The 17,871-nt window shown below is 36.5% G+C and overlaps 1 protein-coding gene across 1 annotated transcript in view; it reads left to right on the top strand.

Annotated features, from left to right (window-relative positions):
- The first annotated feature begins 6,486 nt into the window (after positions 1–6,486).
- The window catches only part of TBX20 (T-box transcription factor 20), a 33,599-nt gene continuing 22,214 nt past the window's right edge, over positions 6,487–17,871 (top strand). The window contains exons 1-3 of the mRNA XM_088476060.1: positions 6,487–6,858; positions 10,412–10,646; positions 15,788–15,952. Of these exons, the coding sequence (XP_088332186.1) occupies positions 6,732–6,858; positions 10,412–10,646; positions 15,788–15,952 (527 nt within the window). The 5' untranslated portion in view covers positions 6,487–6,731. The remainder of the gene's footprint in view (positions 6,859–10,411; positions 10,647–15,787; positions 15,953–17,871) is intronic.

Raw genomic sequence — 17,871 nt, forward strand, 5'->3', positions numbered from 1 at the left:
AGTCAGTGATCCCCAAACTTGTCTAGGTGCTATGACACCCCCAACACACAGATGTTGCATTTTTGTTACATACTATTGTTAAAATATCATATGTAAAACCATTACAATTATTTCATAGTCATCAAAGATAATTTTAACAATTTTTAATTCCATCTACAGATAGCATATAGTTCACAAATGACCATCTTATTTTATAATACTCCCCAGTTAACTGTAAAGTTTTGTGACACATCCAACCTGATAATATGACCCATATATATGTGCACAGAGGCAAGAAATCACTGTTATGCGTATTCCAGATCAGCCCAGGTGCTTAGTACAATACTGTACTCATCTCTTCTGTAAGATTGATATTATTACATTATTTTGCATATGAAGCATTTAGGAAAAAATGTATTTCAAACTAAATAAAAGTTAAGTATAAAAATAAATAAATCAAAAACACAAACCTAAACACTGTGATGATTTTAACTAGGGATGTTTTAACACAGTGAACAAATTGCATAATCAGATATAATCAGTACAATATATCTCAGGTGCACCTCTTGGCACATGGGCATTTTTTGAACAGTGTTCCAAATTTAAATAATAAATACACCCCCTCTGTACAGTTTGAGTGGGTAGAGCCGTTCCTCTGACAGGCTACAGCGTTTTCAGCACATTCAAATGTCAGCGTTTAACCTTCAGCTACAGTATGTGGCGGATGTACCTTGTGGAACGCGGTACTTTCGTGGCTGGATATTTGCTGCCCTTGTCACACAAGCCCTTAGGCTGTTGCCACACGGTCGTTGTGGACATCAGTAGTGTTCCAGTAAGTTAGAGAAGCGCTTGAATTCATAAGCAGCCACTAGCTCCTGTGTGTGAATAGGGAAGGCTCCTCCACTGAGATACAAGAGTGATAAAGAGCTGAAATCTTCAGATCTTAATTACACCCAAATGATGGAGAGCAGAATTACCCCATTATACTGTATCTACCTGTCAGCACAGGAGACAGAGCTCTGAAGGCTACAGGTTCCCAAGCTAGACACAAGTTTCTGTTAAAGATGATTAAGGTTACGTCTTTTGTTCGTTTGTTTGTTTGTTTGTTTGTTTGTTTGTTTGTTTGTTTTTCTAAAACAACAATACAAACCAAAAACACTGACAGAGCACATCATATTGTGCCAAATACTCAGTATAGTAAGTGTAGCCATCCACATATCCAGCTAAATCGCTAATAATGGTCATGGAAATGTACAGTATGTATTGTTCTTAAGTTGGATATACCTTTCTAACTTGTCCTTTTGCCTGATCCAAGTTGACAGACAGATATTTTCTTAAAACCCAAACGGTTGAATTAATCCTCAAAACAAACTAAAATAGATATTTAAATAATTATCTAGTTTGGAACATACAAAGAGACTTCGTGCACATTCCATATCAGCTCCAGCTGTGTAAGATAGTTTATAATATAGATAGTGTGTCTAGTCATCTAAATATGATTACACCGCTTGCGCCCACCGGCTGTATGATGAGTGGGCTGATGTGGGGCCATTTTTAAAGGTTGGTTAATGGTACTATCAGCAATAAACACTGTGTAGCGGGAGATCGCTGTAATGTCACAGGGGTTTCGTTGCAGGCTGGAAAGATCCTGGTAAATGTATGGTAGATCTGAACCAGGCCTATCATATAAAACATTACTAATAGTTTCATACTGTAAAGTCAGTCTTATACTAATTCATTTACTAATTACTATTAACGCCAGTCTGTGTTGCTGACAAAAACGGAGACATATTGTAGTAAGTGACTTCTTAATGTCTAAGAAGAAACAATAGATAAATAATAATATATTAGTAATAATATATATATATATATATATATATTTAAATCATACGATTGCTCCTGGTTTTACCTTAAATTCTGAAAACAGGACACATACTCAGGAGGATTAGGGGGTAAAATGTTTAGGTACGATCTGGGGTTGCAATGATTGTATTAAACCAACTATGGGTAGGTTTCAGGAAAACTATATTTTTGTACTAGTTTTAATAATTGTTTCTATTCCACCATATGTAATAACAAATATATTTATATAAATAGGCTACCAAATGTAAGCCTATTATTTCTGGGGGGGGGGGGGGGGGAGAATAGAAAAATATAACATTTGCTTGCTGGTAATTTGAAATACAAAATCATATATTCGTGGTGAGGCCAATAAAGCAGATTGAGATGTATAAACTACTTCTTAAAATAAAGGGTAAAGTAACAAATCCTCACTTCAGTATTAGAATACCTTAAAAATGCTTTGGAAATTGCAAGTATATGTTATTTACATAGTACTGACATATTATTTAGCCCAATATTTCAGATAGTTAAACCAATAAACATATTACCATACAAACTCAAAGGGGTACTGTCATACGTAAGAAACATTTCTGGTGTGAATCATTTCTTACAGGCACATGTGATAGTAAAGCTATACTAAAAACATTGTACTGTGCACGAAAACAAACTACAGCCAACAAGTGAAAATAGTGTAACGCAAGAAAATAAACAAGAATCCCCTGGACAGACGTAAACTTGCGCTTTCTCATGTGCTTTTTTCAGAATCCTGCGCCTGTGAGCCTTTGCCGTGGTCTTGGTTATGGGAGAAAAGAAATCGTCTGTTTCTAATAAAATAAATATAGAGATTGGTTTACATGGAGGATACAATGTAGTGAGAGGCTACACTGGATGCTCACAGCACAATGAGGGAAATGTGATTAGGAAAGGGAGCAGGTGCACTAAGAAACTGATTCACTTGTCTGCTCACATAAAGGTTAGGTGAAAGCTGAGCAACTTGTCTCTATAATATATGTGAAAAGAAATGAGAAGCTGGCAGAGTATTATTATTATTATTATTATTATTATTATTTAGAATTTTTTTCGACTAGTAAACTACTAACTTCACCTAAAAATCTTCCTTTGACTTCAACTGTGGAAGTTAATGGCACGTGTAGTATTGCAACACATTTATAAAGAGATAAAGAAATAACCTTTTTATATATAGCAGTAGTATTGAATAATTTTAGACCTCTTATTAGATTGAGGTCAATAATGCAATCAAAACCTGATACTTCCATCAAAGAAGCAAAAGGAACTTCCATTCCATCACTTGGAGAAAATTATATATTCAATTCAGCTGAGATAAAATGAAACTTCTTTTGGCATTGCTAGTAATTGAATTGTTTATCAAATACTGTCAAATTCCACACCGTTGTTAAACAGCGAGTCCGTAAATCTCTAATAAAACAGGTTTAATTACTTGCAATAAAATAGTTACATGATAAATCATGTTCTGAATTTGGCAGATTCTCCCAGTCTGTTTTGATAGCACCAGGGGTATCTAACAGGTAAAGTAGTCACCTACTTAGATGCTGATATTCATTTCATTCATTTATAGTCGTTCTCACTGTGTTCTGATAAAATTCAGAGCCTGCTTATATCCATACAGCACAACAACAGTGACGATTGGTACACTTCCCAGCCTGGGCCGTTTCTGAGAAGAAGGAAATAGGAATACATCAATAGCACTTTTGAGTCACTGTGATGTCGGTCTGGGTGCCAACGTGAGAAATTGGTTGCTTCAGTTGAAATAAATGAATTATACAAACAAGAGAGGGAACTGTATGTGAGAGGGTTGTGTGCGTCTAGACAGGAGTCATTTCGTTATCAAGGTCTGGGGTATTATAGAAACACTCTCCTGCGGGGATACAACTCAACCCAACATGATTTCACAAGGAAAATACAGACACGAAAGAGCCCTGAGATTTTGGGGGATTATTTCAATCCATTGAATATTGTTTAGGATAAATGCTTGTTTAGAATGTCGCAAATAAATACAGAAACGAAACGTTATGTATAAACTCTTCTAAATAATATAACAACATCGCTTATAAGTGAGTTCTGATGTCATCCCTTCAGTGCTCATAAGGAAAGTGTAAATTAACCCTCTAATCTAAATTATTAGGAGTCAAATTAGAAAGCCAATTGCCATAGAACTTGTCATTTCTTTATAATATTTTTTATATATATTGCAGTAGAATATTCATAATGCAGTCTGCATTATATCATATTCTGTTATTTAAAACATTAAGCTAAGAAATGCCAACAATCAATCCATACATATCATATTTTCCACAATAAAAATATCTTTACACATAATTTAAATATGATGTTTTATTGTCAGGGTCAAGTTATTTAATCTTCAAAAAATAATGGCAATAAAACTACACATCTAGTAAGCATACTTTTAAGTCAACGCTATATATATATATATATATATATATATATATATAGGAAATGCTAATAGTTTGCAAATTAATAACAAAATATTAATTCTGAGTATTACATACTATATCATGTGGAGAGTGGGATCATATTTGAATCAGCTACTAAAATCTCTACTCTTGCATTTGCGAAGTGCGTGTTTTCATTAAGGTGTTATACTTGTTTAATCGAACCTTGTTGTATACTGTACAAATATTTGTCTTTGGAGTAACTGTTACATACAGTTAACACTTAAATGCCCCATTTGCAGTGAAAAGTAGTGTATAGAGTCCTACCAAGTTTTGAATTTGCAATACAGCTATAAGGTTTCAGTATGTCAGAGCTTAATTTATTTTATATATATATATACATAAATTAAAGAAACTTTATTTAGTTGTTTATTTGATTAATTATTTTAATATATGTCAGTATCACTGCATACTAAAATGGATGTGGTTGTTTTGCCTGCCCAATCTCCCAGCAGCGGTATCAGCAGCACAGATGTGGAGTGACTGCAGTAAAGAGGTGCAGATATGTTGTGTTGATTTAAGGAAAAGGCTAAGACATTAATAGACACGTACCAGAGATATGTCATTGTAAGAAAACACGTTTATCAATGTACCTGCAGTAAGGGGTTTTCTGCTAACTGTTTCTGAGTATGTTTTCCCATAGTCTGGTAAAGGAGTTCTGTACAGATTAGGGAGAAAATGGTGTGCTCTGAAGTGGATGAACCGATGGAGAGAGGGGTCTGGATGAGATAGCAGGGGGATGCAGACTATACAAATGTTGCCACAGAGTCTCGGCAAACAGCCGGAGCACAAGTGACCGATCAAACCTCTCCGGAACATCGCTCCCCAATCTGCCCCACAGAACGCAACATTATCCACCAGACAACATGCAATGTACCGTATAAAGACTTCTACAAACATTCAGATATCAAATGACGCATAATACAAGTAGCATTAACCTGTATCTTCTTAGAATATGTGCTGATAAGGATCTCATCAGTGAATACTATTGAAAGTAAATGTTTGTGTCGCATATTTCATATTATTTACTGATCATGGAAAAATGTTTTCTTTTTTGTTTTGTTTTTTTTAAAAAAACAGCAAACAAATATATGAAACATAGGAAATAGAAAATAACTCTTTTCATAGGAGTGTTAATTGCTACAATGTAAGACACCTCTCTTCCATGTGGACAACATGTATCTGTATATTGTTTCTTGATTATTATTTTTGATTTTCTGTGCCAAATAGTTTGTTTTGGCGCATAACATTGAGGACAAGCCATTAATTGCTAGTTATCACAACAGGGCTTAGCCCGCAGGATCCCTTGCTGGAGTGTAGGTAATTGGAGGCCGCCCTAAAGCTCACTAATAATACACCTATCATAGGCAGACGTCTGTGATTAATTGGAAGTGCGCGCCTCTGTCATTTACAGTCAGTGGTGACAATATATTCCCTACCATCCACTTTCCGGAGGAGGAAGTAACCTGCAAGTCTGTGATCTGAGACTGTGACAGTTCCATATATGTGATGTGCCCTTTATATTATGTGCCTATCAGGGCTAGGCTGGTGCCTCCATAGATATAGCAGGTGTTTGGTAATGAGATTACATGTATAAGAAACATGGGTTCCCTTTATATCCTAACAAACATATAGTACATATATTTACAATACATTAAAACATGTCACATGTAAAGAGTCTAAATCGATACACGCATTATACGTATGGATTTACATGTAGTAATGTAGTAGGCAGGCAAACCATTTTCCCTTAATCCTGTATATCTGTGATAAAAGAGATTGTATGCTCTTAGGCCCACTTCTGTAAATATTATAATCTTGAAACGAGCAATATACCAATTTCAGCTACATCGTAATGGCTTCCTTATTATGTTTTTTTCTACCCCTAATTAGTAACATGTGTAATGTTCCATTTTAGCTAGTAACAGAGGTTTTAAAGGAAAAACGGAGCAGTTACATAATTAGGTAGCTGTACACATCACACCCCCAGTCCCCGTGCTGTCCCCCAGCCCTTGTGTGTCCTGTGCTCCTTCCACCCACCACCTCCCAGGCATTATCAGTAGTATCAGGCAGATGTGACGCTGGAGGGCTGCAATTGGCCAAGGGGGAGATATCATCTGTGTGGCCATCAAATTAAGCAAGCGGTGTCTGAGCCTCAACACAGTGTGCAACATCCACTCCCTACTGAGGCAGCCAGCCTACTCCAGCCCATCCACAGGACCCTCCCCGGCTCCTCCTGACCTGATCCCCAGACTCTGCTGCACTCAGCACCAAGCATCCCAAGTAGAGTAGCAGCCCCTGGGGGGGACATAGAGGAACCTCCTTCCCGTACAACACTTCCCTGCAGACTGCAGGCACTGCCCGGGACTGCTGTCCTGCAACTCCCAGCTACTTGTTGCTGCCTCTGGGAGACTCAGCATGGAGTACACTGCGTCCCCCAAACCACAGCTCTCCTCCAGGGCCAATGCTTTCTCTATCGCCGCTCTAATGTCCAGCGGGTCCGGCAAAGACAAGGAAACCCCTGAGAGCACCATAAAACCATTGGGTGAGTGGCCTAGGGACACACGTGTGTGTGTGTGTGTGTGTGTGTGTGTGTGTGTGTGTGTGTGTGTGTGTGTGTGTGTGTGTGTGTGTGTGTGTGTGTGTGTGTGTGTGTGTGTGTCCTTACACACACATACAAGGCAAGGGTTTTACACGCACACATACAATGCAGGGGATTTACAGAATATATAATGCAATTATTAATGTAAATTCATTGCCGTTATATTCCGTATATTTTGCTACTATACTAATATACGCAGAATGCTATAGTAAAAAATGGCAATAGCCCACCAAATATATCTGTATAGCTTAATGTTAACTATAACATGTAATACTTTAGTCCGGGTATCGTTTAATTCGCATTTTTCTGTTGAATAGTATAATTATGTAGCAAATTTCCAGAATTATAACTACAGTACAAAATATGGAGGTTAAAAAACAACAGCCCCAAACAAATTGGCTTATTCGGCGCTTTAATAAAGGTCAGGGAGACCATAGAAACACAAACAATTGCATGGGTTTCTAATTCGTATGTGATGTGAGCAAGATTAATATAATTCCTAGGATAAAGTATTCGGAACCATAAAAGTCTTATTACAACTACAAAGGCGTGTATATTACGGTTGACAATACCTTCCAAGAATTTTAGATGTACTTTATATTTTCATTTAATAGGTATAAAAAAACAAAAACAAAATAAAAACAACATTGCACTCTGTAATTATTGGTATATAAAAAATAGTATTGAAATAGATCTACTAAGTGTAAACTTTTTCTTTTACTCTTTTTTTAGATCATTGTATATTTCTTAATTGCTTCTTAGTTTATTATCATTATTAATTATTTCTTAAAAGCATTTATGATAGATTGAATCTACCAATGTATATTTATTGCAAAAAAATGAAGAGTTCGTTTTAAAACATATAAATGTAGTAAATAAAATAGAAACAACATAGCAACATTGTAACGTTGCAATACTAAGCTATTCTTCGTCTGTTTGTATCTCAGTAGCATGTAAAATACATATTATCCAGTATGAGTTTTTTTATTCATGACTCTGGATTGAACACATTTGATTTCCAGTATTACTGCCTACTTGACTAGGGTAAAATATGGAGTTTTTAAAAGGTTACCCCTGAATTGTAGGAATCACTTAATCATCGGCCAAACTGTTAGGTGTTCGCAATAATATTAGATTACTTTGCGATTATTTCATAGTTTATTAAACCCGCAAAAGGCACACGGGTACCGTAAGGTAATATCTTGTAATATTACATTTAAGTATAAGGTGGTCATGTAATATTACACATATGTATAACAGTAAGGTGGTCATGTTATATTACATATAAGTACTGTATAACAGTAAGATGGTCATGTAATATTACATATAACAGGTGGTCATGTTATAGTACACATAAGCATAAAAGTAATGTGGTCATGTAATAATGCACATAGGTATAACAGAAAGGTGGACATGTAATATTACACTCACATAAGTATAACAGTAAGTTCGTAATGTATTATAATACATAAGTATAACAGTACGGTGGTCATGTAATATTACACATAAGTATAACAGAAAGCTGGTAATGTAATATATATTACACATAAGTATATGCATGCACGACAGTTGACAGCAGATACCTACATACACGTAAACCATTTCCCACTGTTCGTTCTAGCAGTGCAGGTAATACATGGAGGGCCGTTAAGCTGCTGCACAATGGAAAACGATAAGGCTTTACTGTTTTACATTAATATTACAAGTAAGTGAACCGGGAAGGGCCTGCTGCAAGCAGACGTCCTACTCCCAAAAGTAACATTTTTGTTTACCATACCTGTGTTTTATTAAAAACACAGAGTATCTGCAAAAATGAACGATACAATCTTTCCTCAGAAAGCTGCTTATCTTCTACATCCGTGGTTCCCAAACTGGGTGCCGTGGCACCCGGGGGGCTTCAGGGCACTTGCAGGAGTGCCTCAGGTTTGTGCTCCAGTACCAAATAAAAGGATTTTTAGTCAGTGTGATAGGCAAAACCAGTGCTAATGGCTGCCAATCAAAATATATAGACAAAAAGAAGCACAGTCCTGTCAGCCACCAATATAACAGAACCTAAGGGTGATATATAAGCACAAATTACTTCATTTAATTTTTGCTGAATTTCTAAATAAGAAACTTTTGGCCTAGGGGTGCCGTGGAAAAAATGCTGATACTATCTGATACTCTAGGGCGCTCTAGGGTGCCGTGATTCAAAAAAGTTTGGGAAACACTGTTCTATACTATATTGCATACTAAAATGCATATTCCTTTGCTTGTAGATCATAAATAAATATTCTCATAATTTAACAAAAGTGAAACATTTAAATATATGTATTGTATATTGTATCCACTTACATATTAAAACTTGTGATCTAAGTTTTATATATTGCAGATTGTTGCAGATTTGCTTTTTTATTGTACTATATTTTACCTAACTTAATATATTTGTTTGAATATTTAGAGAAACTCTTGTCTATATCAAAATATAAATACTGTGATACTAGAATCTTTGTTGTTAAATATTTAATGAGACACTAGAATATATTTATTGATATTTATATTTCCACATTAATTTCTTTGTTAATTTAGACCATTACATAATAGTAAACAAATTTTAACCAATACTTTTTTTTACCAAGAAAAAATATATCTTACATTGATTCATACAATTTTAAACTTTTAATTTCCTTTTACCAACGATTCATGTAAGGTGGCTATGGTTGTGATTTATATTTTCAATACTATAGTTTACACTGTACTTAGCTTTGGGACTGATTCCCATATTCTTGCTAGTGAAGTTGTCCTGTCACTTAACAGACTTTGTTTATAAATTATTAATTATTATTATTATTATTATTATTATTATTATTATTATATTTAATATATATATATTTTATATACTGTATGTGCGTAGCTGCAATCAGCATGTGATTGTATAATATACATTGTGAAGATCAATTGCTAAGTTATAGATATTCCCCAGCTTGGCAGAGCTGATTTTACTATCATCACCAAATTAAATTGTTATATGTCCTAAACTCTGTGGTATTGAATGTGAGTATATTTGTGCCAAGCTGGAGTTTATGCCTTTAATAAAATCACCTTTGTTGTTGTTGTGGGTCCCCCAGAAATTATGCTGCGTTAAAGTGATTAAAAATAATAATTAATTATATTAATGTTACATGTTTCATGTTCAGATCCTAGTATATCAGACTGTTACTATAGTGCTGGGACAGGTACTGTATACTCTCCAAAAAAACAAAAAAATTGTGATTAACCAGCAAATTATAAAATATCATTCGTGTATGAATTACAAAAATGAGCAATACCTTTCAATTTACTTTTATACTTGTCTCTCACTGACTTGACTTACATGGACACTAATGCACAGCTTTTATCTTTTTCATCGCCAGCCTAGCACATTCAATAGCTTTTAAATGAGAGAGACTTTCCAGGACTGCTCCTTGGTGTCGTGGTTAATTCGGTCATTTATATATTTTCTCTTCCTTTGTGTTAGAACAATTTGTTGAGAAGTCATCATGTGGGCAGCCTCTGAGTGACATATCCAGTGTGGATGCTCATGGGGAGTTTAGCAGCAGTCCTTCCTCTCTGTGCACAGAGCCCTTAATCCCCACCACTCCCATCATCCCCAGTGAAGAAATGGCCAAGATCTCATGCAGCCTGGAGACCAAGGAGCTCTGGGATAAATTCCATGATCTAGGGACAGAAATGATCATTACCAAGTCTGGCAGGTGAGCTTTACTAACATTTACACTCCTCAAATTCAAGTTGGCAATCCATGCATTGCATTATTATGTGGAATCAGCTGAGTATAGCTCGTGTAGCTATATGTGGCTCAGTAAAGCTAGCTCTCTTATACTCCATACTGCCATATACATTTGCTGATTTGACTTCATGACGCACATTATCACGTATTGCAATATGTATTGAAATACAGTGGAATGCATTAACGGTTGCTTCAGAACATGTGTGTACTGTCTTTGAGGCCTAGCAATAAAAATGACAATGTATACATTACACATAATTTGTTCTGCTGAAATTAGGTTCAGGGAGCACGTAATACCCCCGATAGAAAACTGCAATAATATTTTCCAGGAAGAGCTGCCCAATCAATTCTAGAGATCCTACTGACTAATCCTTACCTCCAACTGAGCTGAAATCTTTTACAGCAGTTCACTTCCTACAATGAAGGGTACTTAAAAATGAATACAAATTCTTATCATACTATGACAATGGAACATAAACCTGCCAATAACCCATAACATGTCATGGCATCTCTATGATCAGGTTAGGAAAGTTTCTGTGGATGGTTGCACTAAAAACCTGAACACTGTTTTTGGTTACCGGTTTCCACAGTCTGTTTAAATGCCCATGGTTTAACTAAACAACATGCTAAAAATCGATTGTTATATGTTTTTAAATAATGTTTACATACTAAGATGATGCATATTTGTCCCCAAATCCCAGGTGCAGTGACAGGTTTACAAGATTTGCTACTGACAATTTTGCTGGTTCTATTACATTCAGTAATGGCTGAATATTATTCCCCTTCTTTTGTGTGTTAAGCTTACTTAAAGATATACATTTACAATGGTATATAATTGTATTATGATCATGACCAGTTATCATGTCATGATGTTAAATGTAGTGTGATATAACTGTATGGAGTCATAAAATGCATTCGGATTTTTCAGCATCATTGCAAAGCATGCCAGGCTGTTTTCTGATGTGATCAATTACTAGTGGTAGTCATTATCTATTGAAAGGTTGTGCTCCTGAAAACAAAGAAATATATTGTATACTAGAACTATCTTATCTGACACTTATATTTATTGTCTGCAGTTTTAGCTTTGTGTACACAAGCATCATATTAGGTCTAGAATTGTCCTTAGTGGCCACTTATAGAGCAGATTTGCAGATAATTCCCCACTTTGTCATCTCTGTTGTCACCCTGTGCTGAGCTAAAACTTTTGTGAATTCCCAGCTGATTGCTTCCCCAGGATCTTCCATGATCTTCAGACTAAATTTCGAAATCATAATTGTTATGTCCTTCTAAAAACACCAAAAGACTTTAAGCAAGTATTTATTAATATTGTAGAAACCTCTGGTCATCCAACTTTTTTGTAGTTTTGAAGATTTTGTAAAGATAAGTTTCAGTGATAGAGTTAATGTTTCTTTGCTCAGTTATAAACACCTAAGCAACTTATGTCTGCTGTCAAAGGTTTAAAAGCATTCCACTAGAACAGGGGTTTTCAAATTTAGTTCACAAGTACCCCCAAAGGGTCATGTTTTGTAGATTTCTTTACTCATGCTCAGTTGAGTTAATCTATTCTTCTGGATCAGAAGGTATCCTACCTGCTTCCACAAACAGACATCCTCAAAACATGGCTGGTTAAGAAATCTTCAGGGTTGAGGTTTAGAACCACTGCTCTCGAACAGTGGTTCTCATCTCCAACCCTCAAGTACCGTAAACAGGTAATGTTATGAGGATTTCTGGCTGTGGAATCAGATGGGATAATTAATGACCCATCAAAATAGATGAACTCACCGGTGCATTGTTAAAGAAATCCACAAAACATGACCCTATGTACTTGAGGACTGAAGTTGAGAACCTCAGATCTAGAACATCAGATTAGCTTTGCTCATATGGTGACATGTATAACCAAAAATCTGTAAAAGTAGAACAATTACTGTTTGTGGCCAAGTGGAAAATCGTAGGAAAAACAATATTTGCTGATTTTTACTACCTTAGGGAAGACCCATTTTTATGTCTCTAAAGCTGGCAATAATGTATTGAGATGCTTTAGACACATTCATGTATCTCAACAATAAAATGATTCAGTTAGATGTCTAGCCTTTGATGAGCCAGATATACTACATTTATCAAAATGTTTCTTTCATTTATTTCCTGGTGACATTGCTCGCTAATTGTACTGCCTTCAGCAAAGGAACTGACATCACTATCTCTTTGATGTTGTGTTGAACTGATGATGTCAGCAGAATCAGCTAACAGGCTGTTAGCTTACAGGCTCTGGCGTGGCTGGAGAGTAAAACACTGCCCCTGTGAGTTTTATCTTAGAAACACATTTCTAAAGATTTCTAAAACAGCAGGGAGATAGCAAATTTATACTCTATTCTCATTGCTCTCTGCATATGGTAATGCTGCCATGTGACATATCCTGATAAGAATGTTAAGTTTTGTGAAATCTCTTAGATGGGAGTGTAGTCTGCTTACACATGAGGTCATTTACTCACATAGATATTATATTATAGATCCTCAACACGTTCATAAACAATTCTGTATTAATTCAGCATTGTTTGATGTGAAATGACTTATACTGCAATTTGTTACAATTTCTTCAGGACAGTTCCCTTTTTACACCCAAAATTTATATCTTGCAATACTGATATAAAATAACAAGACATGTTGGAATATGTTCCTATAACTAAGTAACTAAGATTAATCTCTCACTATAGCTCCTACCTGATACTATAATCTCTGCATATTGTTCTAACTACTCTACCATTCAGGTCCCATGGGCTTGTATAGTCTCAGCATTGCCCAATACCTCTAGATTGTAAACTAAAACAGGATCGTCTCTACCCTCTGTCGCATGTCTACACATCCTATATCAACCTTATACAGTCAGGTGCATAAATATTGGGACATTGACAGAATTTTCATATTTTGTCCTCTATTCACCACCACAATGGCTTTGAAATGAAACAAACAAGATGTGCTTTAATTGCAGACTTTCAGATTTAATTTGAGGGTAATTACATCCAAATCAGGTGAACGGTGTAGGAATTACAACGGTTTCTATATGTGCCTCCCACTTTTTAAGTGGCCAAAAGTAATCGGACAAACTAAACAATCCTAAATCTAACATTCACTTTTTAATACTTTGTTGCAAATCCAGTTGCAGGCAATTACAGCCTGAAGTCTGGAACGCATAGACATCATCAGATGCTGGGATTCATCCCTGGTGATGCTCTGCCAGGCCTCTACTGCAAATGTCTTCAGTTCCTGCTTGTTCTTGGGACATTTTCCCTTCAGTTTTGTCTTCATCAAGTGAAATGCATGCTCAATCAGATTCAGGTCAGGGGATTGACTTGGCCATTGCATAACATTCCACTTTTTAGCCTTAAAAAACTCTTTGGTTGCTTTTGCAGTATGCTTCGGGTCATTATCCATCTGCACTGTGAAGCACCGTCCAATGAGTTCAGAAGCATTTGACTGAATATGAGCATATAATATTGCCCGAAACACTTCAGAATTCATTCTGCTGCTTTTGTCAGCAGTCACATCATCAATAAATACAAGGGAACCAGTTCCATTGGCAGCCATACATGCCCACGCCATGACACTACCACCAACATGCTTCACTGATGAGGTTGTATGTTTTGGATCATGAGCAGTTCCTTTCCTTCTCCATACTCTTCTCTTCCCATCACTCTGGTACAAGTTGATCTTTGTCTCATCTGTCCATAGGATGTTGTTCCAGAACTGTAATGGCTTTTTTAGATGTTGTTTGGCAAACTCTAATCTGGTCTTCCTGTTTTTGTGGCTCACCAATGGTTTACATCTTGTGGTGAACCCTCTATATTCACTCTTGTGAAGTCTTCTCTTGATTGTTGACTTTGACACATATACACCTACCTCCTGGAGAGTGTTCTTGATTTGGCCAACTGTTGTGAAGGGGTTTTTCTTCACCTGGTAAATAATTCTTTTGTCATCCACCACAGTTGTTTTCCGTGGTCTTCCGGGTCTTTTGGTGTTGCTGAGCTCTCCGGTGCATTCTTTCTTTTTAAGAATGTTCCAAACAGTTGATCTGGCCACATGTAATGTTTTTGCTATCTCTCTGATGGGTTTGTTTTGATTTTTCAGCCTAATGATGGTTTGCTTCACTGATAGTGACAGCTCTTTGGATCTCATATTGAGAGTTGACAGCAACTGATTCCAAATGCAAATGTCACACCTAGAATCAACTCCAGACCTTTTACCTGCTTAATTGATAATGAAATAATGAGGGAATAGCCCACACCTGTCTACGAAATAGCTTTTGAGTTGATAGTCCCATTACTTTTGGCCCCTTAAAAAGTGGGAGGCACATATTGAAACTGTTGTAATTCCTACACCGTTCACCCGATTTGGATGTAATTACCCTCAAATTAAATCTGAAAGTCTGCAGTTAAAGCACATCTTACTTGTTTCATTTCAAAGCCATTGTGGTGGTGAATAGAGGCCAAAATATGAAAATTCTGTCAATGTCCCAATATTTATGCACCTGACTGTACGTACTTATTCTGCTTTTAAGTAAGATTTACACATTGTATGGTATGTATGATTCTGACTGTCTGGCACTGCAGTGTTTTGTGGCACTGAACAAACAAACAATGATAATGATAACTATTCTTTTGGATCTAATATAGTATATTTTATAACCTGATCAAACTCACTTGGGTACCCTGGATTTTTACTTTAAAATTAAGAGACCCATAAATATAATGTTTTTTAGAACTTTGACATAAGCAACTTCTGATAGTAATGTATGATAATAACCTGCTACTGTTAGTGAATGTTCATGTCAGACAAACTATTACTCAGTTCTGGTTATTGGAATATATCTGTGACTATCTAGAAAATTAGATTTATCTGACCATCTCTGATATATATGTAGCAATATAAAGTACAATAATTTAATTAATTAGTATGTTAGTTAGAAGGATTAATATTTTAATTGTAGCTAAAAAGATCATCTTTGTTTTTCTTGAAATCATAAAACATATAAGCAGGTATATACTGTATGCTGTTTTATTATTAATTAATCGTGTTAGATCTGCTTTGTGGTGATAATATTTTTCTTTCTAGGAGAATGTTTCCTACAATCAGAGTTTCATTTTCTGGAGTTGATCCGGATGCTAAGTACATTGTACTAATGGACATAGTGCCAGTTGACAATAAAAGATACAGATATGCCTACCATAGGTCATCTTGGCTGGTGGCTGGGAAAGCAGATCCTCCTCTGCCTGCTCGGTAAGTTCTATCACTAATAGTATTGTTATTGTAGTCTATTTGTGTTATCATAGTGTTGGTTTTAGCTTTAATCATACCTAGTGGAGAGATAGGAAACGGTATACCCCAAACACATACTTGGCACAGACATGTTAACACATACACCAAATAAACCCCCTCAATGCCTGATGACACTTAACACAACCATTGTGCACAATTTAAAGATGTTATGATCTGAATGAAATACCAGGACAACAGTGTTAGTTCATTTGTGGAATGTTCACTGCAGAAAGATTATTTCTATGAAGGACCTACAGTATATTAAAATAATGAGATGTGACTGCCCTCTAAACTATATACTAACAATATTAAGTATTCTCAGTTAAGGTTTGTTTTCAGAGAAGCTATAAAAGCAGAAATTAGGACATTATAATGGCCCTATATTAATGCTGTAAATTTGTAATTGAAACCAATCCAGGTACTACAAAAGATATATATCGGAGATAAAACCCATAAGGATTGGAATAATGTTATCAAAATTGTGCAATAAAACCTGCAGAGCTCTGCATTAGCATAAACAGCAGCTTGTATATTGGTAATGATTCTTTAAAAGCATTTATGGTCTATTTATGATATTCTGTCGTAGGCTTATTCAGGAAAACTGTGTTCCATAAAATATAAGGACTAAAGCTGCCACACTATTTGTAGATAAATATATTCACTAGCAGAATGAACAGAAATTAACCTGTAACATTTCTGCATCATGCATAGGTCCCACATACAATGCTCATAAAACAGGGTGGAAAATGAACCTTTGTAACTTTAAATGATTAATGTTGCAAAATACTCCTTATTCCCATTGTGTCCCAATACAATGTTTGTACTGTTTTTTTTTATGCCATCTTCTGCGATGTAATATTTTCCCCTGTAACTGAATGAGCACTGCTCTGTTATACTATCTAAACTGGTTGGGGCAAGTCATAGTAGTATCCAAAAGATGCCCGCTTATGTCTGCACACTTATGTTCCCTTATCTACATTTTGAGTCACAAGCATTTTAAGATATATGCAAACTTAAATCTAGTGTATATATTTATCTAGAACGAATATACACTATGATAATCGTCATAATCAACTTAAAAGCAGCATGCGTCTTATGTAGGAAAATAATTTTATATTCAGTAAGGAAAATGTTTTAAACATATATGCAACCCAAAGTAAGAGACATTTCCAAGGGGCATATTAAATTAGTGTCTACATGCCCACCATACTGTTCTGAACTTGCATATGAACGCCAAATTCACCTCTCCAAGTGCAAGTGTGTACAAATTTAAGACACGGGCAGTTAAAAATATGGGTTGGGTGCGGCATCCCGTCGGTCAAAATCTGTTAAGTATTTTAACCCTTACTGTAACCCTCCCACAGCCTAACCCACCCCTCCCGCAACCTAACCCTAACCGCCCCGTTCCGCAGCCTAAACCTAACCCCACCCTCCCCCGCAGCCTAACCCTAACCCTCTCCCCAGGGCCGTTTCTAGGGGCAGGCGACCCGTGCAATTGCATGGGGCGCGCCGCCTCCTACCCCTGCTGCAGATACAGCCTGTTAATTGCCGGGCGCCCGCTGAGATTCAGTTACCAACGGGCGCCCGGCAGTGCAGAGCAGACGGAGACGGAGACGGAGGCTCCTGCTTCCGGCTCCCGGCTCCCCCAATGCGCACTATGGGAGGACGTCATGACGTCTTTCCCATAGTCTAGAGAGAGGAGCAGCTGACCGGAGCGGACGCCGGAGCGGGGCTGAAGGTAAGTATTACTGGTTTGTTTGTTTTTTGTGCAGGCAGCCTGGACAATACTTGGGGGGAGGCACTACCACTGGGGGCACCCAGGCACTACTACTGGGGACATTACAAGGGGGCACTTCTACTGGGGTCATTGCTAAGGAGGC

The sequence above is a fragment of the Taudactylus pleione genome, unplaced genomic scaffold (assembly GCF_031769625.1).
Source record: "Taudactylus pleione unplaced genomic scaffold, aTauple2 ptg000181l, whole genome shotgun sequence".
NCBI classification, from domain to species: Eukaryota; Metazoa; Chordata; class Amphibia; order Anura; family Myobatrachidae; genus Taudactylus; species Taudactylus pleione.